The sequence below is a fragment of the Lactuca sativa genome, chromosome 7 (genome assembly GCF_002870075.4).
Source record: "Lactuca sativa cultivar Salinas chromosome 7, Lsat_Salinas_v11, whole genome shotgun sequence".
NCBI classification, from domain to species: Eukaryota; Viridiplantae; Streptophyta; class Magnoliopsida; order Asterales; family Asteraceae; genus Lactuca; species Lactuca sativa.
The window spans coordinates 117,440,553-117,467,058 of record NC_056629.2 but is presented as its reverse complement, the minus strand read 5'-3'; the positions used below and the strand labels follow the sequence as shown (position 1 = coordinate 117,467,058).

The 26,506-nt window shown below is 40.9% G+C and overlaps 1 protein-coding gene across 2 annotated transcripts in view; it reads right to left on the bottom strand.

The window, feature by feature from the left end:
• LOC111897072 (uncharacterized) overlaps positions 1-26,506 on the bottom strand; it is a 28,584-nt gene continuing 2,078 nt past the window's right edge. For both annotated transcript variants that reach the window (XM_052765255.1, XM_052765256.1), the window contains one exon: positions 1-26,506. In XM_052765255.1, coding sequence (XP_052621215.1) covers positions 4,041-4,982 — 942 coding nt within the window. In that variant the 5' untranslated portion in view covers positions 4,983-26,506 and the 3' untranslated portion in view covers positions 1-4,040.

The window sequence follows — 26,506 nt, the reverse complement described above, 5'->3', positions numbered from 1 at the left end:
CATTAGCTTATATATGAGTATAGGAGCCAAAATGTCATAAAATTTAATACAAGATTTTATATTTTCTAAACATAACCCCCAAACCTTATAAATTATATAAATAAAAAAATGAATGCTAGAAAATACTTCTTCTCTTCTCAAAATCACGTTTACATCTTTTTCCCCCAAGTCACCTCTTCCCTAACCTAATCATTTTACTCATTCCCTCATTCCACCTCTTTAATTCTCTCTCTAAAAACGTCTCTCTCACTTCTCTTTATAAAATCGGAACTTAGAAGCAGAATAATTGGGAGAGGTTTTGACATACAATTTTGTTGAGAGAAAAACTTGAGACACACTTGAACAAACGTTAGAACAGGTATAGTTGTGGAATAGTAAATCTCAAAGGATCTAAAAGCTCAATAATAATAAGTTAACGAGTTAGATAGTTAGAGAGTTAGTTGCGGAAATGTATGGAAATATAAATGACAGCACGTAATATATCAAGTATACACATAAGTTGATTCATAACATGGAATGCATTCAGACCAAGTTAGTGAGTGAGATCAAGCTTAGTGATAAAGTCATGAATAACTTGCTCCGAAGAGAAGTAATTATCAGTTATGTTCTAGACAACTTGAGGATTAATAAGAAATAAGAGATGCGTAATAGAGAGATGTAATTGATAGACTTGAAGATTATTTAGATTCTTATTAACTGAGAAAGAATGAGCTCTATATATAGAGACTCAAGAATTACATTGGATCATATCTCTAAGAGTAGCCATGTAAGGCATATTGGACAATAGAGAGTATTACAGAAAAGTAGATAAAGTTAAACTAAGTAACGTAAGTAAGACTACGGTTGGATAGATGACTTTGGATGAGACTGCTAGTGAGGGCTTGACTGCGGATCCTTGAGGGCTGCGGTAGACTAAGTTCAAGAGGGTCACTTCCATGATTCAGCAATTTCTTCCTAAGTGACCTCTTTAACTTTTCTTCACTTATCAAGTTTCAGGAACTTGATCATAATCCACCAAAACTTTTTGATATTTTCCAACCAGGTGAACCTTCTTAAAATCTCGAACTTGACTTCGGTAGTCGTGTGTTTTGATTTTTCTACTGCGGTTCGACAGATTTCAAGTTGCTTCCTTGTAAGACGATTCATGAAGGTCATGGGAATGAAGTATTTAATCTGATCGACCTTCCTTTTGAAAATGACTCCTAGTTCGGGGAAGTTTGTTTCACCTAGGGATCTCTCTTGATAACCTTCGGTAGGCATCGGTGCAAGATCAAGTGGTGGTAGATCGAACTTCTTGGCAATTGTAGGGTGGATGTCCGCATCAATCTTTGCAAAGTCGCAGACGGTTTCCTTCAGAAAAATGCTTGCCCTTTCAAGTGTTATCTTCATTTTTGGATAGTTTTCGCATTTGTTTTGGAACACCTTTGCTATTAGAAAGACTTCTTCTAGGTTCATACATGGAAAGTCAGCTTGGGTGGGGATATAGTCCTGATTCCTTCTTGTAAGTGTGTATTGAATGAAGTCAGCCTTCATGAATTTTCGGGGCTTGAAGTTCTTGACTGTGGATGGTCTATCATTAGAACAGATTTTCTCTATGGAAAAGGCATGTTTGGCATCGAAGCGATTGAATCTCTCGAATTCCATAGGCAGTCTTCTGTGATCCGGTAGGCTAGGGAGATTGGAACATCCCAGTAGCCATCAGAAGGAGGTTCAGCATAGGTAAGGTAGGGTTTGTAGTCATCATCTAGTAGTCTGCGGTGCGGATTGACCCAAGAATTGATCAAGGATTCATCCAGGCTAGTGTCAAAACCGAATTATCTCCATAAGAGTTCAGCAAACTTAGCTGCTTTCCAGTCAGCTTTCTTTCGTTTTATGATAGGAGAGTCATTGGAGCTTGCTGATGACATGTTGGGAGTGAGATTCTTGAAGTGAGGAGGAGTCTCAGGTTGTTTAGGAGAACTTTTTTGTTGAGAGGGAGAAGGATGTTGCGGTGATGTCTGGAGAGTAGATGGTTGCGATGAGGGAATGTTTTCTGTTATGATGGGAGGGCTTCTATGATGAGAAGCACTATTTGAGTGATGTTCTTCTTCACGATGGTCTTTTTCACTTCCCCCCTCTTGAGGAGTTCAGACCCGGAGCCTCCTTAAGCTATTGTTTGAGACCATCGACTTTGGCACACACCTCCTGAAAGTGAGCTTTAAGAACATCAGCCAGCTGTTGATTGTCTGGGATTGAGGTGTCGAAGAGTATCCGATGAATCTCCTTTGTGAGTTGTAGAATTCAGGGCCATGGAAATTGGATGATAAGGATCGTTGAAGTCTGTTGATGGTTGAATGAAGGACTGAGATAGTGGACTCATAAGCAGTGTGAGTCTCAGCTATCAGCTTCTGGGAGAGAGTGGACCGGTCTGCAATGGTGGTCTGCAAATTTTCCTTGATTGCGGATACCTCAGAGATGAGGCGCTCCGCAGCAGCCATGAATTACTTGTGACCAGCCTGTCGAGTGTTGTCGAGAGACCAAATCCCCATTCCCACTTTGAGAGAAATCCTCTCAGCAACTAAACGTTCCCGAGTCTCCAATCTTTCAATCCTTTCGATTAAGGACTGCAGTCCTGGATGGTCTTCAGATTGCGGTTGAGTGGACTTGACCGCAACAAGAATTTGATCTACTTTGGATTGTAGATTCAAAAATTCCTTTCTAGACACAGCCATCTTCTTCTTCTTCTTCTTTTTCTCCTTGGGCTTGGAGGTTGAGTGTTGAGAACCACTCGATTTCTCTTCCTCAGCAAACATCATCAGATCATCATCAGAAGGGTTAGGCTGATTTACCTCATTCAGATCAATATCATCAAATCCGAAGGTAGGAGCGGAGCTGACTTCTATTGCGGTGCCTTACTCTTGAGAATCTCTAGCAGTTGGAGTTGGATGGGGTTTTGAGGGAGTTTGATCAGCAGTCGCAGCTTGAGCCTTGCGGATTGTTTCAGCCATTTCGTCCATCAAAGCTTGAACTTTGCAAATTGTAGATACGGTATGGGCATTATTGATTGCATTTTCCCAATACTTCGCTACGGACTGAATCTCTTGTTGGTTTTGTTGAAGCTTCTTAGTTTGACGAGCCTTTCTTGCTTGAAATGCCCTACGGAAAGCGGCATATTTCTTGGCTTCAACATCATTAGTTGGTTGATACTTACTCCATGAATCGTTGAGATGAATTTCGTCAATTCCTTCAAAACACACCAAGGTGTCCCTCGGGTTCACGGATCCTTGCACATTGGTGCTCATCGTGCCTAAACCACTTGTAGCAAATGTAAGCAGAGTAGGATTTCCTGAGCTTCCTCGGTCTCCTTAACCTAGGGTCAAGTCTGGCCTCGGCTCAGTTCTGGAAAAGGCTGAAAAATCGCCTTGTGGTTGGGAAGGTGTTTGAAGTGTTTGGGTAACAAACAAAAGAATGCATTGCAACTCCTCAAGGGAAACGAAGTGTAGACGGGAAGCCCTGGAGACCTTAGGGCGGGAACCAGTTCCATTCTCTTAGGAGTGAACTGGGGGTGAGTCTCCACATTGCGGTGAAATAGACACACTTTCTGTGTCTGAGTAGTATTCGATAGTGGTATTGAATGGGTGTGCGGCCACCCCAAGGACTACCGGAGCCTTTAGAGAGGTTGTGGTATCAGTCCGGTCACGCATTTGGTCTGTGGGATTGGTTTTTCTTTTCTTGAGAATAGAGATGGGTTGATCGTCGTCATCAGAATCACTCATACAAGGAGAGTGAGATCGATGTTCATTTGGATTGACATTTGTGGGCACAGTTGGGATGATTTTTCTTTTCTTTGAAGGGTCAGCTTGCTTGGGAGCATCCTTTTTCTTAGGAGTTCCATGTTTCTTGGTGTGGCGAGGGCCTTGATGAGCTGAGGCTAACTGTTTGTGTCTTTGTGATAAAGACAGGTTTGATAGAGTGGTGGAGGATGGGACTACAGTACTACCAGGGATAGTGAGTGCGGATGTGGTTTGTAGAGGCGGGGTAGAAAGGTATGGGGCAATACCTTACGTAGCCTCAATATGGTCTGAGACATCAGTAGTTTCAAGACCAAGAGTAGAAGGAATATGGACTGGTAGCCGTCTGATAGGTCCAAAATCATATTGATCAGTAAAGGGATTATACCTTTTGAGATCTTTAGTGATGAAGAGATTGATGTCGTTGCCCATGCTAAGTCCTGCATCCGTATGAAGGTCTGAGATGCATAGAGACCAAAATCTGGCAAACGTGAGTTCGGTAGGATTCTCCCTTGGACTTTCCTTGGGAATGTATTGCAAGAAGTCATCCCAAAAGATCTGACCGTAGTTAACATCATGGGCAGTGAAGATGCTCCACACCAACTCCAGGAGCTTGAGACCCATATTATCAGTGCCTCCGGTTCTGTCGAACAGGCTGCAAATCACAAAGTGGCAAATAAATTGCCATACCACAGGCAGCTGATTTTTCTTGAACTCGCCTATGCCTTTGATCTTCTTTTGGTAACCCATTTGGTAGAGTGCAGAAAGGATGTCCGCCATACTAGGAGTGAAAACCTTGATTGAAGGATGAACTAGCAGGTTGATGGCAGTGAGGAACTTTTCTTTAGTCAGCATGACCAAAGAATCGTTTACCAAGTTCAGATGCACTTCTTGAGGATTTTCGAGGGATCGATACACTGAGAAGGCACACTTGAAGAGAGTTGAGAGAGGAACCACATCTGTAAATGAATCGAAGGGACCAAACAGTGGGTGATTGGACAGAAACTTGATCATCAACTTGGTCAGAGCATTGTAGAAGGAATGCTCTTCGAACACAACCCTAAAATTGCTTGAAGCAATCGTTGGCATTGGGTGTCTTGATGCAGAGTCTGAACCAGTAGGGTTTGCTGATCCAGATGCCTTGGAGTGTTTCTTAGAGATACCTGATTTCACCATTGTAGGAGTTGAAGAAGTTTTTGCAATAGAAAACATAGTGCAAGAAAAGATTCGAGGTTCAGAAAGAGTAAACTTTTCTTGGGGAAGAAGAAGGGGGTTTTATAATGGCTAATTTGGAGCGGGAAACGATTTTACCCTAAGTGAAATTAGGTAAAACATTTGGGTGTTTTTCTTGGATTAGGAGAGATAATCTCAGCCACAGATTAAGAAAAAGGTTTAATCTATATTTTTGAGATTTACCAAAAGGGGTTAGCATTTAATGAAATGTCAAACTTCAACACCACATCTGAAGAACGTGTGGTGAGGGTGGGATTAATCTGTTGTGTAAAGGGGAAGTTGTAACGAATTTGACGTTTTGGGGTAATAGGAACAGTTTTAAAGGATTTGATTTTGGGAAATCGATCTTTTTGTCATCATACCTAAAATAGGTCTGACACGAAGTTTACACAAAAGAATGGGACAGTTACACAAAGAATGTTTTTTCTAATGTTTTTCTCTATTTAAAGAAGGATCATTGAATAGCACACCATGATTAAAAAATGAAACAGTTTGTAAATCAATCATAGTGACTGCGGATTGAAACATCATTGCAGATGGATCATCTGTCAACGGATGGATAATTGCGGTAGAAGAACTGAGGAGAACACTTGTACAAAGATTAGTAATAACAAAAAATAAGGACCATTGAAGGATAAGTATGATATATGGTTGCGGTATTCAGGGTATATCAAAACCATTTATCATAGATAACTCCAATTAGGACCGCAACAGAGACCAAGGATGGTCTACGGTACCTATCAATTCATAAAGAATTGTGGGCCTTGATTCATCATTCCTAACATTTGTAAGAAACTGTTGAGTTTTGTAGAGTCAAGTGCCTTTAAATACATCAGCAATCTCTTCATGAGTATGGACAAAAATTAGTTCAATGTTACCTTTCAGGATGTGGTCTTTGATGAAGTGATACTGTAGTTCAATATGCTTGGTCTTGGAGTGCTGAATTGGATTGTGAGAAATCGCTATAGCACTTTCAGAGTCACAATAGATTGGTATCTGCAGCATTCTGTATCTGTAATCCAATAGTTGTGTTTTCATCCATAAGACTTGTGAACAATAGCTGGCTGCGGCCACATATTCAGCTTCTGTAGTAGACAATGATACACAATTTTGTTTTCTTGATGACCAGCTGACGAGTCTTCCACCCAAAAATTGACATCCACCTGAGGTGCTTTTACGATCCAGTTTACATCCGGCATGATCCGCATCTATGAATGCTTGTAGGCTGAAGTCGTTTCCTGCGGGGTACCATAAGCCAAGAGTCTTGCTACCCTTTAAGTACCGTAGACTCTTCTTGGTTGCGGTCATGTGTGACATTTTCGGATCAGACTGGTACCTTGCGCATACACCTGTTGCAAAGACGATATCTGGTCGACTTGCACTGAGGTACATCAATGAGACAATAATACCTCTATAAGTCTTGTGATCAACTGATTCGCCTTTGGGATCAGCAGATAACTTATATCCGAAGGCCATGGGGACCTTAGCCAAAGAACAATTGTCCATTGAATATTTCTTTAACAGTTCAGAGGTTTATTTCTCCTGATGAATGAATATCCCTTAAGGGACTTGTTTTACTTGAAGTCCTAGAAAGAAGTTAATCTCTCTATTCATGCTCATTTGGAACTTGTTGGTCATGAGCTTAGCGAATTCATTCACCATTTTTTACTCAGTTGAGCCGAAGATGATATCATCCACATATATTTGTACAAGCATAAGATGATCACCATTTGCTTTTCTAAATAAAGTGGGATCAATCACTCCTCTTTTGTATCCGGACGAGACAAGAAATTCAGAGAGAGTCTCATACCACGCTCTCGGGGCTTGTTTTAGACCGTAGACTGCTTTTTCAATCTTGTAGCAATGGTATGGGAATTCAAGACTTTCAAAGCCCGGAGGTTGCTAAAGATAAACCTCCTCTTTTAATTCACCGTTGAGAAAAGTGCTTTTCACATCCATTTGATGAACCATGATGTTCTTGTGAGTTGCGTATGCTAAGAAGATCCGAATGGCTTCCATTCGTGCTACCGGAACATACGTTTCATCATAGTCAATGCCTTTAAGTTGACTATATCCCTTGGCAACTAGTCTTGCCTGGTTTCTGACGACCGCACCGGATTCATCCAGCTTATTCTTGTACACCCATCTAGTACCAACAATGGTGTCGCCTTGCGGCTTCGAAACGAGCTGCCATATTTTGTTTCTTTTGAATTCTTCTAGCTCTTCTTGCATTGCGGATATCCAAACTGGTTCTAATAATGCTTCTTTTATTGATCGGGGCTCGACTGAGGACAGAAACGCTGCGTAGTGACAATGATCGGATAAGTCCTTGGATGATCGAGTTTGGATTCATGTGAATGGGTTGCCGATGATTTGTCCTGGTGGATGGTCTTTCGTCCATATGTGTAGACAGGGTTGCAGATGATCAGCAGCTGCGGTGGAGGGAAACTCTTCAATATCAGAAGACTCTGTGGTTGGAGACGGCAGTTCCCCCTGGACTTGAGAACATCCTGCTGAATTGTCTTAAACTGGGAAGGATGGATTAGGGTTTTCTTGGGCAGATGGTGAAGGTTCCCCCTGGAGTGCAGACGGGAGTTCCCCTTGAACATGTGACGGTTCCCCCTGGATTGCTGATGGGAGTGTAATAATCCTTAAATCTGTTCTTGTATCAATGTTCTCTATGTTTTCATCATCCGAATCCGAAGAAAAATTTGATGGTTGAAACTCTTTGCGGATTCGAGCTGCATCTTCTAGTACTGGAACCTCGATGGTTGTTGGATGGTCCGGAGTTGAGTTTTCCCCCTCAACCGGCGAGGTGGAAGTATTTAGAGATACTTCATCGGACAGCGTAGGATCAGATACATCAGCAGGCTGCTGCTGAGCTTCCAGAGACACAAGAACTTTGGATAACTTTGTTTTATCTACCGGGTCGAAGAGATCGTCATAGTTTATTTCAGCTAGATTTAACGGACCCGAAGAGGCAGGAATATTACTTTCTAGAATTGTTGTGGTTTCGGTGGATGGAGCGGTGTTGCGGATGTGATAGTCATCGAATTTCAAATCGAAGCTTTCAGTTATCAGACTTGTTCATCTAATGAGAACTCGATAAGCAACATTGTTAGTGGAGTAGCCAAGGAAGATGACTTCAACAGACTTTGGTGCAAATTTGTTAAGGTGGTCTTTGTTGTTGATTACGAAACATCTACACCCAAATATATGAAATAATCGGACATTTGGCTTGTAATTGTTAAAGCCCTTATACGGTGTTTTGTTGAGACGTTTGCACACAATGCTTCGATTTTGTACAAAACAGGTTGTGGCCACTGCTTCGGCCCAGAAGTAGAGAGAAAAGTGAGCAAAGTTGAGCATAGATATGGCAGCTTCTACTAGAGTGTGGTTCCTTCACTCTACTACCCCATTTTGTTGCGGTGTTTAGGGAGCTGAGAAGTTGTGAGTAATGCCATTGGAAACCAAGAAACTGTTTAGAAGATGGTTAGTAAACTCGGTTCCATTATCACTGCGGATACGTCTAACTGGTAACTTGATCTGAAGTTCAATTTCCTTGATGAAGTTGATCAACACCTACAGTGTTTCTGACTTGAGTCGAATAAAGAAGACCCATGCGAAACGTGTGAAGTCATCCACTATAACCAGTATGTATTTTTTGTGATGAAGACTGGGTACGGTAGATGGACCGCAGAGATCAACGTTCAAGAGTTCCAATGGTTCATAAATTGAGGAGTCAATCACCATGGGGTGACTTGCCTTGAATTGTTTTCCACATTCACATGCAGGGTAGAGAGTATCATTACTGAACTTGAGGATTGAAATACCTCTTACTAGTTCGCCTGTGAACAAATTGTTGATGTATCTGAAGTTGAGGTAAGCTAGCTTGCAGTACCATAGCCAATTGACTTTGGATACTGCTTTGGATAGGAAGCATAACTGTGGTTTGTCTATGATCAAGGATACATCTAGAGGGTACATAGTACCTTCGGATCTCGACTTGATCAGACAAGTGCTCCTATCGCTTGTCATTACATAGCAAAATTGGTCATCAAATTCAACACGATGGCCTGCTTTACATAGTTGACCAACACTGATGAGATTGTGTTTAAGGCCTTCTACATAAGCAACATTTTGAATAGAGAAGTTTCCCGTAGTAAGAACACCATAACCTCGGATTATCCCATTCGCATTGTTCCCGAATGTGACGTTTCCACTGTTGCAAATTGGCCTGAAATCTCGAAGGTATTCTAATCTTCCTGTCATGTACAAGGAGCAGGCACTGTCAATTAACCATTCTTCTTCTTATTCCTCCTTGCACAAGGCCTAAGAATTACACGGTTAGTTTAGGCATCCAAACTAGTTTGGAGCCTGGGACAAAGGATGAGTTTCTGATTGATGCATGAATCGAGGTTGCAGGCACTGGTTTTGTATCAACTTTTAGTCCTAGTCCTGGGTGTTTGTGAGTTTTTGGAGTGTTGCGTTTTTTTGAAAAGGTACGAGGTTTCTGAAAAGGATCAGATTTGACATGAGATAAACCTTTTTGACAACTACATTGACATTGACATGCTGAAATTTTGTCTTTTGTTTTGACACTTTGTTTGGTCAGCGGTCGGAAGGATGAGGTAGGCTTGTGACTGGTCCGAGGTTGGTAAAATCTGACATTAGTGCTGTTGGAATTTGAAAAAGTTTGTTTCGAAAAAGATTTAGCACGTATCTACCTTGGACCTTTTTCTAGGATTTGGTAAAATGCCCTTCCACTTGTTGAAATTTTGATGTGATTTTAAAAGTGTTGGAATTGGTAAGATACCCTTCCATTTTGGATCATCTGAGGAATAGATTTGAAAACCATTACTTCGAAAAGACCATTCTTTCTTTTGGGTTGTGTCAAATGAGTTAGGAATGGATGTTGAAAACGTACATTCCTTTTTGCATGTTTTCTTGATGGGAGAGTTTTCTCAAAAATAGAGAGCAAAAACAAACTTTTCTAGACTCTTACATTTTGGTAATCTGATGTGTCTTTTATTTTTAGAAAAGGTTTTGTCGATTTGTGCCTTGGAATCGAAATTCCTCTTTGAAAGCCTTTTTTGCTAAGGTTTTTGGGGAACCGCAGTCATTAGTGTTCAACTGCGGTTTCCTCGAAACCTTTGTAGATTTTTGAAAACAAGGGCTTGACTCATCCGAACTTGAAGAGTCAGGGTTTTGAGAGCATTGACCAACTTCAAAGTTCTTTATGGGTAATTCATGGTGAATTGGCTGAAGAGTCATGGAGCTTTTTATTGTGGACTTTGGTAAGGATGATTTGACTACCGCAGAGTAAGTCTAAGTGTGACTTCAATGGGACTTTTGTTGGACTTTTGTGACTCATGACTACAATCAGAGACACTATGGTCTGAAAGCAGAGACGGAAAGTCATGTGAAACTTCGGGACTTTCTATGACAATTTCTTCATCAGCAACTGATGAGGCCTGAGAATTTGAAGAGATTGTGCCACAGATAGGAGTTTGATCACATGTGTGACCCAAAACCTCAGGCACAATTTCCTCAATGACGCAGTTATTGCTTAGATTATGAAGTCTACCGAAGTGAGTTCTGATGTCTTCGGGAAAGGTCTTATTGTTGACTGGAAAATGAAATTCTCAGTCCGAAGGGACATACAGTCGATCTTTGTTAAATCGGGGTGAGGAATCCTTTGCAGTAGGATATCCATTGGACCAACCCCAATTGTATGTATTGTCCACAGTACCATTATTAAGCAAGTTTTCAATAGCTTCACTTTCATTGAACAATTTTTCTATTAATAGATTTAAACGTACAATCTCACTCTGAGCTAAATTTCTTTGGTTCAAAGCTATCTCTAGTTGTGTTTCACTCAACATTCTTGCATCTTTTTCTAACTCTAAATCATTTTCTAACATGGCCATTTTGAGTCTTTTGTTGTCCAGTCGTCCTCTCACATGAAACATCTCTTAGGACGTTATGTTCTTCTCATCTAAGGCTTTGTTGTAGTCTGTAAGGACGGCATCACATGTGTCATTAAGATTGTCTTTAACAGTCATGCATGTTATAGTTTAGAGCTTGAATCATGAGTTTTACCTGTTCGACGATGCTTAGAGTTCCATCTTTTGCCATGTAGTAGTAGTTCTTTTCCAGCTTTGTAGACCTACCATCATCAGCAGTTGCTAGCATGCAGATTTTGCCTTTTCCTTTGATATTGTTGATGGTTTCTTCTTCATCTCCGGATGACCAAACTTGATGGTCTCTTTTGACATGGGCCGCGTATGCCCTAGCCTTTTCCTTTTCCTCCAATTCTTGAGCCATTCTAAGATAGAATGCTCTGTCTTTCACCACATTTGCTTTGCAATCTTTTGCAAAATGATTCTCTTTGTTGCACTTATGACATATTACAACATCACTTTTGTCTTCTGAGCGAGTACCAGAGTCAGAGGTTTGAATGGACTACGGCGCCTCCTTTGATTGAGTATTTTGAGATTGCGGTGGTGGGTGAGAACTTTTGGGATAACGAGAGTGATTATTATGCGGGTTGAAATTACGGTTGAAAGGAGGTTTGTTGAATTGTTGATTTTTTTTTAAAGAAGAAGGTGGTAGCCGGATGAACTGTTGACTAACAAGAGCAATAGCCTTCTAAACTCTTCTTCATCATCATACTCTGAGTTGGCTTTGTACGACTGCGGTGTAATGTCATACGAGGGAGAGTAAGATTGATTATGTGGAGCTTGTGCTACAAGAGCAAGTGGTCCTCCGAAGTCAGCACAGTCTTTAAGTACGGTAGATTCTTGTGCTTGTAGTTCCACGTAGAGCTTGTAGAGAGATAATGACCGAATCTTTCTATCCCCTTGAAGTATCATCTTGGCAGTAGTCCAATGTATTCCCAAACCGTTGAGAAATTGAAGGTTTGTTTCATGGTTACTGCGGATGGTGTCAGCATTTGATAACTTAGTGACTATCAAATTGAACCTTTTAAAAGATTCTTCTAAACTTTCTCCAGCATGAGCTTTGAAGTTGTTGAATTCATTGAGTGCAGTTGTGAGCTTCTTATCTTGAGCTTGTTCTGAGCCTTCATACAAATTCTTGAGAACATCCCAGATCTCTTTTGCTGATTTACAGTTTATGATAATATCGAAGTTGTCAAGAGCAACTCCACAAGAGATTTCATAAAAAGCAACATCATCATTTTCCATTTTATCGAGATCATCTTTGGTGGGACGGTTAATGACTGGTTGTCCTCCTCCTAGTCTGGCTGTGGCTCCATCAGTTTGAATAGGTGTAAGAACGGGAACATGTGGTCCTTCTTCTACGGACCACCATACATCTCTACTAAGTCTCCTTAAGTATCTTTCCATTCTCTGAGACCAGTGATGGTATTCATCTGCCACCAATATTGGAGCTCAATTTGAACCACCAACACCGTTGGAAACATTCAGAGATAGTGCTTGTGCCATTTTTCCTTGTTTTTTTTAAGAAATGAGCTTCAGTGGCATAGAAGGCCCTTTGAAAATCAGAGTTTTGTTTTTCAACAAGCAACCACTATGGGTCTGATACCAATTGTTGAGAGAAAACTTGAGACACACTTGAAAAAACGTTAGAACAAGTATAGTTGCGGAATAGTTAATCTCAAGGGATCTAAAAGCTCAACAATAATAAGTTAACGACTTAGATAGTTAGAGAGTTAGTTGCGGAAATGTATGGAAATATAAATGACAGCAGGTAATATATCAAGTATACACATAAGTTGATTCATAACATGGAATGCATTCAGACCAAGTTAGTGAGTGAGATCAAGATTAGTGATAAAGTCACGAATGATTTGCTCCGAAGAGAAGTAATTATCAGTTATGTTCTAGAGAACTTGAGGAGTAAGAAGAAATATGAGATGCGTAATAGAGAGATGTAATTGATAGACTTGAAGATTGTTCAGATTCTTATTAACTGATAAAGAATGAGCTCTATATATAGAGACTCAAGAATTACATTGGATCATATCTCTAAGAGTAGCTATGCAAGGCATACTGGACAATAGAGAGTATCACAGAAAAGTAGATAAAGTTATACTAAGTAACGTAAGTAAGACTGCGGTTGGATAGATGACTTCGGATGAGACTATTGTGACAACCCAAGTTGTCCCGTTACATTTCCCCGTTACCGTTAACGGAATATTCCACTGTATAAAAAGTTCCGTTAAATAGAGGGCATCAAATTAATAAACATTCCATTTTGTTACCTTTAACATGCCGTTAAGTCGTGATAAAAGGGAATAAAAACACAAGACACACATTTTCATTCATTCAGAAAATGTCAAGTTTTATTATTACGACCACTAAATCGGGTGCGACCAAAAGCCCCGTTTAACGGCAGTACCGGGTAAAATTCCACTGAGCCCCGACTGTGAAACCTATATAAGGGTGAGTGGAGTCAAATGGGAGACTTTTTACACTCTCTCTTTATACTCTCTCTCTAGACCCGTTTTCGCCCCGAATTCGCAACCAAACTCTTCCAAATTGTAAGTCCGCTTACCCTAACTTATTCTAAGCGTATTGATTTATGTTTATAGCCCAAAAATCATCCAAGAAGACATAAGATAAGGAGTTTACGGCCCAGGAACATTCTAGGGTCGTAAACCCCTAAAAAGGTGTCAAAAATGCCTTTAAACTTGACCATGAGCTTAGAAACTATTAGGGGATATAGCTTAGGGGTGTTTAAACACTAAAATGCATGGATTTAGGACTCAAAGAAGAGTTTACGGCCCAAGCACATGCTTAGGCCGTAAACTCCACAAGTTAGGGTCCCAAATGTGCACCAAACTCATCCTAGGGCTTATTACATATTTTAGGGACTTATTCCTTCGAGTTTAGGACACTAGAACACTCCAAAATGAATTAAAGAAAGGAGTTTACGGCATGAATAGTCAAGGCCGTAAACTCCCTAAAATCATGCCCAAAAGTGTGATTTTGCCCCCCTAATGGCCTTAGACATTTACGATAAAATGCTAGAATGGAAATAAAGGCTTAAACACAAGAAAAATGGGACATTTCTTGGAGTTTACGGCCCAAGCATTTTCTAGGCCGTAAACTCCCCAAAACCCCCTCAAATGTTGGTTTTAATCACCCATAATAGCATCAAACTTCATAAGAAAATCCTAGAAAGGCATTAGAGGCTTGAAACTTCACAAATCACTAAGGGTGAGAGTTTACGGCCGTAAACTCCCTTGGGAGAGTTCTTAGGCCGTAAACTCCTATAAAATACCTTTAGAAGCCTCAAATCCAATCATGCCTATGATGAAAAGTGCTTAGAATAAATCAAGGAACAAGCTAGAAGCATCAAAACCCCAAGTATAGAACCTTGGGAGTTTACGGTCGTAAACTCCCTTAGGTTGGGCCGTAAACTCCTTGTTTGGTCCATATTGATGCTTTAAACCCCTTTACACCCTTGATACTTGAGCATACCAAAGTCCCACAACTGATAGGAGACCCTTAGCACCCTTAAACGCTACCCGGGACCCCAAACACTCAACCAAAAGTGTTTTCCACTCCTTTGAGTGTGTATAATTGTTTTATTAGTATATTATATGCTAATTGTATGTGAACATATGTTATCATATGTTAAAATAGGTCCTTGTGTGTGTTCAAGTCCTTGCGTGACCCCGAACGCCTAAACGGCACTACCGTCGGACCTACTTATACCAGGTGAGTTCATACCCCTGAATGAACCTTTTTAATGCTTTTAAATGTTTTCATAGGGGGGGGGGGGGGTTTACAAGTTAAACATGCCAGTTATCATATCAATCACATGTGATTGATAACCCGCATGCACAAGATTTTACCACTGTACACTGTTTTACCGAGTAGGGCACTATAAATGGCTTTCAAAAAGGGTTTTTAAATTGTTCAAGTTCTTACTTTCATAGCTTATCAAAGATTCATTTTCAACTGATTTATAAAAGATTCTCAAAGATTTCTAAAGGTTTTCACACTTATTTTATCAAAGAATACAAATGCGATTTTCCAGAGTAATAAAGTCTTCAAGGGTTTTCATGAATACTTTTAATTGTTAAACACCGCTGCTTCGCTTATACCTATTTTATACTCCTACTCTGTAATGCTTTCGCTTATACCTGAAGTCACTTATACCTGATAACGCTTATACTTATTTACCCTCTTACTTAGTGATACGATTCTACTTCGCTTATACTTGAGATCGACTTTACTTCACTTATACTTGATACGTTCTTACTTCACCTATTGTCATCTCCACTTCACGATGCGCTTATACTTATTCGACACTTATACTTCACTTGCGACCGCTCTTACTTCACTTGTTAGACACTCCTACTTCACGAGAATCACTTTCACTTGATACCCACTTAGTCATAGTTAGATGTATGTCCGTACTTATATAGGTATATATAAGTAATGACTGAAAGACTTAGGAAGGCTCATCGGCCCTATTTCCTTTTCTTCGTTGAGATGTGGTCTGGTGGGATCGGGTAGCCGTCCGAAGGTCGTTTGGTCCATTAGTTAAATACAATGAATATGGGTATGGACATATAGGGAATTCTCTAGTCAAGTCAATTAAGAGTCTCTTCATCTATTCTACACTTACCTTAGAAACACACTACCCACTGTTTGGAAGTCTCTACCTCTAGTATATCACTTGTATTAGAAACCCACTCCTCTCAAGAAACACACTATTCTCTATTTGGGATGCATCTTCGGGACGCGGCTTTCTCCGTCGTCTAGTTGGCAACCAGAGTCTCCTGTAGGGAGAGCGGACATTGTGTGTATAGGCCTATACGGGATTGACAACCCCGCACCCTAACTGCTAGCTACAGTCCACGGCCCACCAAGCCAAGGGGTGACAAATGTCATATTATATAGATGCTTGTAGGGCGTCTGGAACTCTAGTCAGTATGGTTACGAGTATCCTGGGTTGCCTTATAATTCATGGCTTTAAGGTAACGGTATTTTCGTCAGCAATTTACACTGTATGCTGATGTCACTTTTCAGAGTCACTCTGTTTCGACCTTGCTAGCTGTATCTTTCATTTGATACTGTCTGGGGTCTATAATCTCTGTTTCGACCTTGCTAGCTGTATCTTTCATTTGATACTGTCTAGGGTCTATAATCTCTGTTTCGACCTTGCTAGCTGTATCTTTCATTTGATACTGTCTGGGGTCTATAATCTCTGTTTCGACCTTGCTAGCTGTATCTTTCATTTGATACTGTCTGGGGTCCATAATCTCTGTTTCGACCTTGCTAGCTGTATCTTTCATTTGATACTGTCTGGGGTCTATAATCTCTGTTTCGACCTTGCTAGCTGTATCTTTCATTTGATACTGTATGGGGTCTATAATCTCTGTTTCGACCTTGCTAGCTGTATCTTTCATTTGATACTATCTGGGGTCTATAATCTCTGTTTCGACCTTGCTAGCTGTATCTTTCATTTGATACTGTCTGGGGTCCATAATCTCTGTTTCGACCTTGCTAGCTGTATCTTTCATTTGATACTGTCTGGGGTCTATAGTCTCTGTTTCGACCTTGCTAGCTGTATCTTTCAATTGATACTGTCTGGGGTCCGTAGTCTTTGTTCTGACCTTGTGAGAGATACCTTTCATTTGGTATCGTCTTCGGTCTATATTTACCGTTTTAGACCTTACCAGCTGTACCTTTCGTTTGGTACCTTCTGGGGTCTATGTCTCCCCTTTGTCAGACTGAACCAGGCGTGTCGTCAGTTCGATACCCTCCTGGAGTCTATGATTCTTTGCCTTAGTCAGCAGTCATCACTGCTGAGGCATATGTTATTCCCTGATGTCTCCTGCTTTCTTAAATAATCAAATTCAGTATTTTGATAACAATGTCAATTAAGGGAAAACTACCTCTTACCACAATGCACTGAAACAGTCTTGGTAGAAGGCTGCTTTATTTAAAGAAAATATAGGATTTTCTGGAAAGGACACTGAAGCACTGAAAGCACTTAAACTACTACTTATTAAAGTTATTTGACTAAATGACACTAAATGCTTATGAACTCACCAGCATTTGTAAAAATGCTGATACTCGCTTTTCAAATAACTTGTAATCTCAGGTAAGCAATTAGACAGGTACATCCCCGGAGCTGCTGATGAAGATGGCCTAAGTACCTTGCTGCACTTTATATATGTTGCTTGTATTACTTTGATACTATGTAATGTAACCATGTAAAATTATTACTATTAATGCAATGTTTTGTTGTACTTTGATTACTATATGCATGTGTTGTGATACTTGACATGACGTCATCCACCCCAGAACGTTCCGCCGTTCCGGTTTTGGGGTGTGACAGATCTGTATCAGAGCATTGTTTATAGTGAGCTAAGTATATCAATTCATAAAAGATATACAGCCTATAAATGCAATGGGATAAAACACTCTGACCAAGAATTATACTTTAAAATATAACCATATTTTACCAAAGTATAATAACATCCAGAATCTAAGCGCTCGAACAAAAGTATCACAAGAAGAACAATAATAAAAGTCTTCGGATGTTGAGCACTACAGTCAAACCTGGGCAGTTATGTAATCGTAAGCTGGGATAAATGTAACCTGATCAACTACATTTATCCGAGATGCGATGAACGTGTGCTCGGGAGTGATAGTGGTGTGCAGCAGATCTGAAACTTACCAAATAGGAATTCTAGAGCTCAACATAAAGTTAAAATACTATAGGAGTATTTTAGAATGCTAAAAGATCCACACTAATCCCAGAATCATAATCAGAAGATAAGACTCAATCAAGAATTAAAGTACCATAGGGGTATTCTAGAATCTATAAACAACCTTGCGTGAATAATTAAAAAGACCCTTATCGATATACCTACAACTACAGAGGGTGTACTTCCGAGATCCTATATAATAAAGATCCCATAGGCTAAGAAGGTGTGGTTTCGCTCTGTTTCCTTTTCCTCGTTGGGATGTGGTCCTAGAGTAGTATCACATATTCGAAGGCCTATCGGATCTAAGCTATATAGGATTTGTATACCCTGTGTAATCGTAGCAGGACTCGATATGGATCATACAGTGAAATGTTAATAATCCCTTAGGATTCTTTAGACATTTCCATTCTCACGCGAACCCTGTAGAAAAACCCTATCCACTTCAGTGCTTGACAGAAGAGTTGAGTTCGACCCCGAGGAGATTCATTGAGAAGATTCCCTGTTCGGAAGTGAATGAACCGGGTCGGGACTATTGAATACACCAAGTGCCCATATTCTCTTAGGGACAGTGGTGAGAAATTCGCCTAAACTTCGGAGATTCCTAGTCATCCATCATGAAGTGATGACACCCATAGTTGGAATCAGAAGGAAGGCGGAGTAGAAATTCGATATGTCCATACAAGAAGAGAACCCTAGGAAACTACCCGAAGGAAGCCAACGCCGATTCCAGTCAAAGATACAAGGCAGACCGAGGGAGCTAGTACATAGAACCCGGGAATTGTCTTTTCCTCGTATTCGTCACGATAATTCACCCTTAAAAATGATGCAGTTTAGTGAGTTAGTGATTACACTACTCACGCTATGTGTTAGGTAAATCGTCGTTTCCCGTTGCCAGATACGCGATTAGGGCGGATCCCCGCATCTCTATTGAGAAAATTTTAGCCATCTGCCCTTGTGAGCTTCCCTTTCCATGATTTCGTTCCGAACCGTTCTCAATTCTCTCCAGGCCGGAGAGTGAAACCTTTCCCCGGTATACAGATAACTTAGTAGGAACGACTCGCATCTTATGGCCTTTTTCCGATACTCATACTCTTACCTTGATTTCCAGGACTACATCATAGGGATGTAGGTCAACGTTCAAACAACTAGTACCCGAGGCACGAGAAAAATTTATGCCTAATGCGTTCAGGACAGAAATGTCCAGGGTTAACCATCATCTCTCATTACCTTGTATTCCTCTCCGTGTAGGAAAAACCATGCCACCGAAGAAGCGTAACCAATCCGCAAGCAAGAAACCTACCCTCTTATTCGATGAAGCTACGTTCCAAGCTGCAGTCTCAGCAGCCGTAGCAGCTGTCATGGCTCACCTGAATGCTAACTAACAACGCCAATGTTAGCAAGGGCACTGTCGGGATTTCCAATTCTGGCATTGGACGGCAGCAACCCACTCTTCCCCACTCAGCCACCCAAGAACCTCCACTGAACCCACTAAAGAGAAAACTCAAGATAAAGGAGGGAAGTACCTCGGCTCCAGGACCTTCCGAAGGGCAACGAGCTGAGGCAGTCGATACCCCTGTAAATCCTTCCCTCCTGACCTCAAGAAGACCATACCTAGGAGACCTTCCCCACTGCAGCAAGTGCAGCTACCATCATCATGGTACCTGCCGGGAACTCTATTGTGCTAGGTGCCACATGCTGGGGCATACTGCTCGTGTCTGCAAAACCCCGGTTGAGCTCATTACACCAACCACCAATATGGCGACCCGTATAGTTTGCCACCTATGTGGTAAAATGGGACACTCTAAGAGGGACTGCCCAACTGAAGAGAAAGACAAAGACACAGAAGGAGCCTGACACTACTGCTTAGGAAGAAGCAGCAAAGAAACTCGTTGGATTTTTGGTACGTCTCTCGATCCCGGATAACTAAACTAAGAAAACAATAAAAGACTAATTCAAGTATAAATTCTTTCTAGTAAGGTGAAAGTCGCAGCACTGTTATAAAATTTAAAAATTCATTAGGTAAAACTACAATGGCTAAACATATACGTTACGGCCATGTATATTTAGGATGGATAGACCTAGAGTGAGCGAATGCCGCCTCATTTCCTGTTCCTCGTTTGGTTGTGGATTTAGGGCGGGGTCGCTCAGTCAACAGTCCTCCCCACCTTAAATATACATGACTAGTATATGTGAGGCGATTATAGAAATGCCTCGTGAGAATCCATTCAAGAAAAGATACTCTATTCGGAAACACTTAGAACTCTCTATAGTTCCGCGTCAACTCTATCGGTCCAAGTATCCGCGGTAGCGATATATGGGACAAAACCCGAGACGCCTAGAACTTGTGTGCTTGTTCGGCACATGACTCTATCGATCTTCACTTTATATCATGTCGAAGTGAGCCAACTTCGACGACTCTATTGAGCACAGTTTGACTTCGTGCAACCATGTGTACATTCTTAGTGCTGTGAGCTTTCTCCATGGCCATATCGGCAAATAAAGGTTCCTCCGAACCCGAACCTAACACAAATAATCACATCTAATGCAATTCGTCAACCGTCCCTCTTATCTCAAACCTTCCGAAGTACTCAAGTGAGGGTACCCCATGCCGTCGATCGACCCCTCGTAGTCAAATGAACACCAAAGTGAATGGCACTGCAAATACCTCAGAAAACGACAACCATCCGAGGCATACTCCGTTGAGTTCCCTGGGTGACCCTCCTCACCTCACACATAAGGTTCGTGAACCCAGGAAATAGAACTCATGAGGCTGACCACTATAACCAGGTATACTGCTGGCATCCATCAAGTATTGGCGGTTAGGCCAAGCATGAGTTCTACCATGAACCTCTTCGCAAAACACTTTCACCCCATTCGATGACATAGGAGCAGAAAATCAAGAGAACTACTGCGGATTGAGCTAGTAGAGTTCCGAGTGAAGAGACCCTATGCCCACTAGATTTGCCTTAGACCGAGAAAACTCAGAACCTTTGGGAGAATAGTTGCGGTAGGTGCTCGCACTACTCCTGCACCTTGCCCACCCAGTTATAGGCAGGTAGTGCTTATCATCCTCCACCCTCTCACAAGGAGGAAAATCGTCGTCGCCTCGTAGATGATGAATCATATTTCCCGAGGTAAACACTAGAATACCGAGAACCACAGGGTAACCTTCGCAGCCAAGAATACTTGGTCAAGTGCGAAAGTAGTTGCGTTAAATCTCATGACACGGATCCCGAAAAGATTATAGACTCGACATCAGCCTTGGTGTTAGTCGAGGGATTACGTCAGAGCACGCACTTTCCACGCTAGAATAAACCACAGTCTTAGAGATTCCTTGGACTAATAGGTGTTCTCCGAATACTATCTCAAGCAGAAATAGTAGAACTATCTCGCGAGACAGTCCAACACTCGTCTGGTGAAACCCTATCTCCCCGATTCTTAGGGTTTCCGTATCTCAAGCGTCGTTAGTGCAGGTCCATTTTGCACAAGCTGGAGATAGACACTCTATAGCAAACCGATGACCATAGTCGCGCAACCCACTTGACGATCTAGGAAGCCTCTATCATCCAGTGGAAAGAAAGCATGAAACTGAAGACCACTTGAGATTCCTAAGAACCAACCCGAAGGACTACACTACCAGTACGAGAGAGAACGTTAGGAACTTCGGAATGGCGATCACGCCAGTGATGATCTTGCCATAGAAGTACACTATGTTCTAAGTACTGAAAGGCTCTACCCTTCCTAGAGCGTAGGACCATCCGGGAATCCTCATGGAAATTTGGTCCAATCCTTTTCAGACCGCTACTACTTTCGGATATACCACAAGATTCACATTCGACCGATCCACTTCTTAGACTTGATATGCGATTATCCGACAACACTCTTCGTGCCTCACTCATCTTGATAGAATCCATCGAGAACCCTGACTTCATAGATACACCAGTCGGAACCCGCTAGCTACACTAGACGGAATGCGCATCCCGTATGTGAAGATCTGTGGGAAGGACAAACACAGACTAGAGATCACTTGGAAATGCAAGGGCAACCGTATAGGAAGTACTCCCTCATCTCTACTTGGCCATTCATGCCTACTTCCTTGTCTAGACTCGAATTTCGGGACGAAATTCCCTCTAACGGGGGGATGATGTGACAACCCAAGTTGTCCCGTTACATTTCCCCGTTACCGTTAACGGAATATTCCACTGTATAAAAAGTTCCGTTAAATAGAGGGCATCAAATTAATAAACATTCCATTTTGTTACCTTTAACATGCCGTTAAGTCGTGATAAAAGGGAATAAAAACACAAGACACACATTTTCATTCATTCAGAAAATGTCAAGTTTTATTATTACGACCACTAAATCGGGTGCGACCAAAAGCCCCGTTTAACGGCAGTATCGGGTAAAATTCCACTGAGCCCCGACTGTGAAACCTATATAAGGGTGAGTGGAGTCAAATGGGAGACTTTTTACACTCTCTCTCTATACTCTCTCTCTCTAGACCCGTTTTTGCCCCGAATTCGCAACCAAACGCTTCCAAATTGTAAGTCCGCTTACCCTAACTTATTCTAAGCGTATTGATTTATGTTTATAGCCCAAAAATCATCCAAGAAGACATAAGATAAGGAGTTTACGGCCCAGGAACATTCTAGGGCCGTAAACCCCTAAAAAGGTGTCAAAAATGCCTTTAAACTTGACCATGAGCTTAGAAACTATTAGGGGATATAGCCTAGGGGTGTTTAAACACTAAAACGCATGGATTTAGGACTCAAAGAAGAGTTTACGGCCCAAGCACATGCTTAGGCCGTAAACTCCACAAGTTAGGGTCCCAAATGTGCACCAAACTCATCCTAGGGCTTATTACATATTTTAGGGACTTATTCCTTCGAGTTTAGGACACTAGAACACTCCAAAATGAATTAAAGAAAGGAGTTTACGGCCCATGAATAGTCAAGGCCGTAAACTCCCTAAAATCATGCCCAAAAGTGTGATTTTGCCCCCCTAATGGCCTTAGACATTTACGATAAAATGCTAGAATGGAAATAAAGGCTTAAACACAAGAAAAATGAGACATTTCTTGGAGTTTACGGCCCAAGCATTTTCTAGGTCGTAAACTCCCCAAAACCCCCTCAAATGTTGGTTTTAATCACCCATAATAGCATCAAACTTCATAAGAAAATCCTAGAAAGGCATTAGAGGCTTGAAACTCCCTTGGGAGAGTTCTTAGGCCGTAAACTCCTATAAAATACCTTTAGAAGCCTCAAATCCAATCATGCCTTTGATGAAAAGTGCTTAGAATAAATCAAGGAACAAGCTAGAAGCATCAAAACCCCAAGAATAGAACCTTGGGAGTTTACGGCCGTAAACTCCCTTAGGTTGGGCCGTAAACTCCTTGTTTGGTCCATATTGATGCTTTAAACCCCTTTACACCCTTGATACTTGAGCATACCAAAGTCCCACAACTGATAGGAGACCCTTAGCACCCTTAAACGCTACCCGGGACCCCAAACACTCAACCAAAAGTGTTTTCCACTCCTTTGAGTGTGTATAATTGTTTTATTAGTATATTATATGCTAATTGTATGTGAACATATGTTATCATATGTTAAAATAGGTCCTTGTGTGTGTTCAAGTCCTTGCGTGACCCCGAACGCCTAAACGGCACTACCGTCGGACCTACTTATACCAGGTGAGTTCATACCCCTGAATGAACCTTTTTAATGCTTTTAAATGTTTTCATAGGGGGGGGATTACAAGTTAAACATGCCATTTATCATATCAATCACATGTGATTGATAACCCGCATGCACAAGATTTTACCACTGTACACTGTTTTACCGAGTAGGGCACTATAAATGGCTTTCAAAAAGGGTTTTTAAATTGTTCAAGTTCTTACTTTCATAGCTTATCAAAGATTCATTTTCAACTGATTTATAAAAGATTCTCAAAGATTTCTAAAGGTTTTCACACTTATTTTATCAAAGAATACAAATGCGATTTTCCAGAGTAATAAAGTCTTCAAGGGTTTTCATGAATACTTTTAATTGTTAAATACCGCTGCTTCGCTTATACCTATTTTATACTCCTACTCTGTAATGCTTTCGCTTATACCTGAAGTCACTTATACCTGATAACGCTTATACTTATTTACCCTCTTACTTAGTGATACGATTCTACTTCGCTTATACTTGAGATCGACTTTACTTCACTTATACTTTATACGTTCTTACTTCACCTATTGTCATCTCCACTTCACGATGCGCTTATACTTATTCGACACTTATACTTCACTTGCGACCGCTCTTACTTCACTTGTTAGACACTCCTACTTCACGAGAATCACTTTCACTTGATACCCACTTAGTCATAGTTAGATGTATGTCCGTACTTATATAGGTATATATAAGTAATGACTGAAAGACTTAGGAAGGCTCATCGACCCTATTTCCTTTTCTTCGTTGAGATGTGGTCTGGTGGGATCGGGTAGCCGTCCGAAGGTCGTTTGGTCCATTAGTTAAATACAATGAATATGGGTATGGACATATAGGGAATTCTCTAGTCAAGTCAATTAAGAGTCTCTTCATCTATTCTACACTTACCTTAGAAACACACTAACCACTGTTTGGAAGTCTCTACCTCTAGTATATCACTTGTATTAGAAACCCACTCCTCTCAAGAAACACACTATTCTCTATTTGGGAAGCATCTTCGGGACGCGGCTTTCTCCGTCGTCTAGTTGGCAACCAGAGTCTCCTGTAGGGAGAGCGGACATTGTGTGTATAGGCCTATACGGGATTGACAACCCCGCACCCTAACTGCTAGCTACAGTCCACGGCCCACCAAGCCAAGGGGTGACAAATGTCATATTATATAGATGCTTGTAGGGCGTCTGGAACTCTAGTCAGTATGGTTACGAGTATCCTGGGTTGCCTTATAATTCATGGCTTTAAGGTAACGGTATTTTCGTCAGCAATTTACACTGTATGCTGATGTCACTTTTCAGAGTCACTCTGTTTCGACCTTGCTAGCTGTATCTTTCATTTGATACTGTCTGTGGTCTATAATCTCTGTTTCGACCTTGCTAGTTGTATCTTTCATTTGATACTGTCTGGGGTCTATAATCTCTGTTTCGACCTTGCTAGCTGTATCTTTCATTTGATACTGTCTGGGGTCTATAATCTCTGTTTCGACCTTGCTAGCTGTATCTTTCATTTGATACTGTCTGGGGTCCATAATCTCTGTTTCGACCTTGCTAGCTGTATCTTTCATTTGATACTGTCTGGGGTCTATAATCTCTGTTTCGACCTTGCTAGCTGTATCTTTCATTTGATACTGTATGGGGTCTATAATCTCTGTTTCGACCTTGCTAGCTGTATCTTTCATTTGATACTATCTGGGGTCTATAATCTCTGTTTCGACCTTGCTAGCTGTATCTTTCATTTGATACTGTCTGGGGTCCATAATCTCTGTTTCGACCTTGCTAGCTGTATCTTTCATTTGATACTGTCTGGGGTCTATAGTCTCTGTTTCGACCTTGCTAGCTGTATCTTTCAATTGATACTGTCTGGGGTCCGTAGTCTTTGTTCTGACCTTGTGAGAGATATCTTTCATTTGGTATCGTCTTCGGTCTATATTTACCGTTTTAGACCTTACCAGCTGTACCTTTCGTTTGGTACCTTCTGGGGTCTATGTCTCCCCTTTGTCAGACTGAACCAGGCGTGTCGTCAGTTCGATACCCTCCTGGAGTCTATGATTCTTTGCCTTAGTCAGCAGTCATCACTGCTGAGGCATATGTTATTCCCTGATGTCTCCTGCTTTCTTAAATAATCAAATTCAGTATTTTGATAACAATGTCAATTAAGGGAAAACTACCTCTTACCACAATGCACTGAAACAGTCTTGGTAGAAGGCTGCTTTATTTAAAGAAAATATAGGATTTTCTGGAAAGGACACTGAAGCACTGAAAGCACTTAAACTACTACTTATTAAAGTTATTTGACTAAATGACACTAAATGCTTATGAACTCACCAGCATTTGTAAAAATGCTGATACTCGCTTTTCAAATAACTTGTAATCTCAGGTAAGCAATTAGACAGGTACATCCCCGGAGCTGCTGATGAAGATGGCCTAAGTACCTTGTTGCACTTTATATATGTTGCTTGTATTACTTTGATACTATGTAATGTAACCTTGTAAAATTATTACTATTAATGCAATGTTTTGTTGTACTTTGATTACTATATGCATGTGTTGTGATACTTGACATGACGTCATCCACCCCAGAACGTTCCGCCGTTCCGGTTTTGGGGTGTGACAACTATTGATGAGGGCTTGATTGTGGATCCTTGAGGGTTGCGGTAGACTAAGTTCAAGAGGGTCACTTCCATGATTCAACAAATTCTCCATGAGTTCATAAGCATCTCTGTATTTTGGTGGAGTATAACCCCAAATAGATGACGAAAGAAATGAGCTATTCAGAGAGATAAAATCTCTCTTTTCTCTCTTTTATTCTCTCTAAAACCGCCATTCTTTCCCTCTATGAATTAGCTCCAAAATTGTAACATCCCAAAATTACGGGCCAAAAATTTTATTTTTAAATAAGTTATTATAAAACCAATAGTATAAAAACATCCATAATAACATCCCATGTCAAAACTCAAGTGTCAATAATCAAAACGTGTTATCGTAAAACAATATCATAGTGTAATCCCAAAGATCTCATGTGCGGAAAACATAGTGGGATGTGTTGCGATCGTCGACTCCTTTCCTTTGAAAATGAAATAC